The sequence below is a fragment of the Zerene cesonia genome, unplaced genomic scaffold (genome assembly GCF_012273895.1).
Source record: "Zerene cesonia ecotype Mississippi unplaced genomic scaffold, Zerene_cesonia_1.1 Zces_u001, whole genome shotgun sequence".
Classification (NCBI taxonomy): domain Eukaryota; kingdom Metazoa; phylum Arthropoda; class Insecta; order Lepidoptera; family Pieridae; genus Zerene; species Zerene cesonia.
In genome coordinates, this window is record NW_024045131.1 from 1,257,274 (window position 1) to 1,259,385 (window position 2,112).

General features: G+C 37.7%; 1 protein-coding gene across 1 annotated transcript in view; it reads left to right on the forward strand.

Moving 5' to 3' along the window:
- LOC119838167 (trypsin-like) overlaps window positions 1-1,656 on the forward strand; it is a 7,796-nt gene extending 6,140 nt beyond the window's left edge. Inside the window, exons 5-6 of the mRNA XM_038364010.1 lie at window positions 389-517; window positions 1,173-1,656. Of these exons, the coding sequence (XP_038219938.1) occupies window positions 389-517; window positions 1,173-1,378 (335 nt within the window). The 3' untranslated portion in view covers window positions 1,379-1,656. The remainder of the gene's footprint in view (window positions 1-388; window positions 518-1,172) is intronic.
- Window positions 1,657-2,112: the final 456 nt, after the last annotated feature.

Below are 2,112 nucleotides of genomic sequence, written 5' to 3' on the forward strand. Positions count from 1 at the left end.
TTTAAATGCTATTAAATTACCATAAATTAAGGAATCTAGGAAAATATTTTAGTGGATTTCTTTAATAAAAAAATTACAAAACTGCCTATAAATAATTAACAATTATATACCACCTATTTGTGAAGTCCCGTGTCCCCTGGTGGGGTATGGGGCAGATGATATACATCTGTTCCACTGACCAAATTTCTTTACGGACAATTAGGTGATCAGCCTTCTGTGTCCTGCCAGACCGAGACATTTTTTTGTGCGTCCCCACTGAGAATCGAATTCAGGACCCCGGTTCTACGCTCACGCGTTAACCACTGAGCCAAAAAGGCTGTTGGCACCTATTTACACATGGAAAAATCTAAAGTTACGGATGACTAACCATCTGACCTCTTTATTACAGAGAGTAATGATAATTTCGCGCCGGTTTTACGGGCGGCGGCCGTTCCCATACTAGATCTGGCCACTTGCAGGAAAGACCAAGTGCTGGGTGGTAGGCAGCAAGCCATACTGGACTCTATGTTATGCGCTGGTAAGCTTATTTTCCCTTGTAACTATTACATAAGATTACCATGAAAAATTTAATTAGTTTTTTTTGGATTTTAAGGACAAATGAGGCTTAATTCATGACAATTTTTAAATTCTGATTGTTTTTTGTCATGTGGTCCCATTAAATCTGGTCTAGTTCATCATTTTGAAATAAATTTAATTTTAATAATTATTATATACTAGCTGTTGCCCGCAGCTTCGCCCGCGCGGTCTTATAAATTTACTCAGTACAAAGTTTCATACCATATTTTATCCCCTTAGTGGTAGAATTTATCAAAGTCCTTTCTTAGAGAACGCCTACGTCATAACATCTATCTGCATGCCAAATTTCAGCCCGATCCGTCCAGTGGTTTGGGCTGTGCGTTGATAGATCACTATGTCAGTCAGTGTTTGAGTTATATATATTTAGATATAAAACTAGCTGAGCTGGCAAACGCTGTTCTGCCTTACTCTTATCGTTTAAGGGTGTGAAAAATAGATGTTGGCCGATTCTCAGACATACCCAATATGCACACAGAATTTCATAAGATTCGGTCAAGCCGTTTCGGAGGAGTTCGGTAACTAAAATTATGTCACGGGAATTTTATATATAAGATATACATAACAGCGCTGAAACCTTTAAATTAATTTGTTTCCAGGGGTCCTATCGGGGGGTGTGGATGCCTGCCACGGGGACTCTGGTGGTCCCCTCGCCTGTATAGCTGACAACCGTTGGCACCTGTATGGGGTGGTGTCCTGGGGCTCGGGGTGCGCGAGACGGGCGAGGCCGGGAGTCTATACTAGAGTAGCATCCTACTTACCCTGGATAAAAAGCACTGCGGCCCATATGGGGCATAGGTTTTGACGCATTTTGGGGCATTTCATGATTATTTAATATTTGTCCCAAAATTTTTTTTGTTCCTCTCGAAACTCCTTTGGGAGTAGCATTGAACTTGGTGCAGCCGTTCCAAATGATACCCAGGACATATATGGTACAGACAGACTGGCAAAAGGATATTTAGAAATGTAATTTGTAGTCATTTATCGAGTAACAAATATAAAATGACGTATACAGTTACCAATATATACTAATAATATAAAAATGAAGAGTTGTTCGAACGCGCTAGTCTCAGGAACTACTAGACCGTTTTTAAAAATTCTTTCACCGTTGGATAGGTTCGTGATCCCTGAGTGCTATAGGATATAATATATGTACCCCGGGCGAAGCCGGGGCGGACTGTAAGTATTAATTAAAATAGTATTACCATAATAGATTAGTAGAATAGGATATTAATTATAATATCTGTATCCAATGGTTTTAAATATAGTATTAGGTTATATAATATTTTAAATTTTAAAACCACAGATACTATCGTTTTGACCACAGATGAAAAAAGATCAATAGAGTGTTCAAAAAAAATTAAGGACTTATTTAAAAGAGACTTAGAAAAGAATTTTTCAATTTGCTACTTTTTTGTGACAGGCGTTTTAAATTTATTTAAGTCGATAACGTTGAAAATGTTTGCTATTACTTTATATCAGGCGTTTTAATTTATAAATATGATTCGATTTTACGCTTATTTCGACGAATTTCAGAAA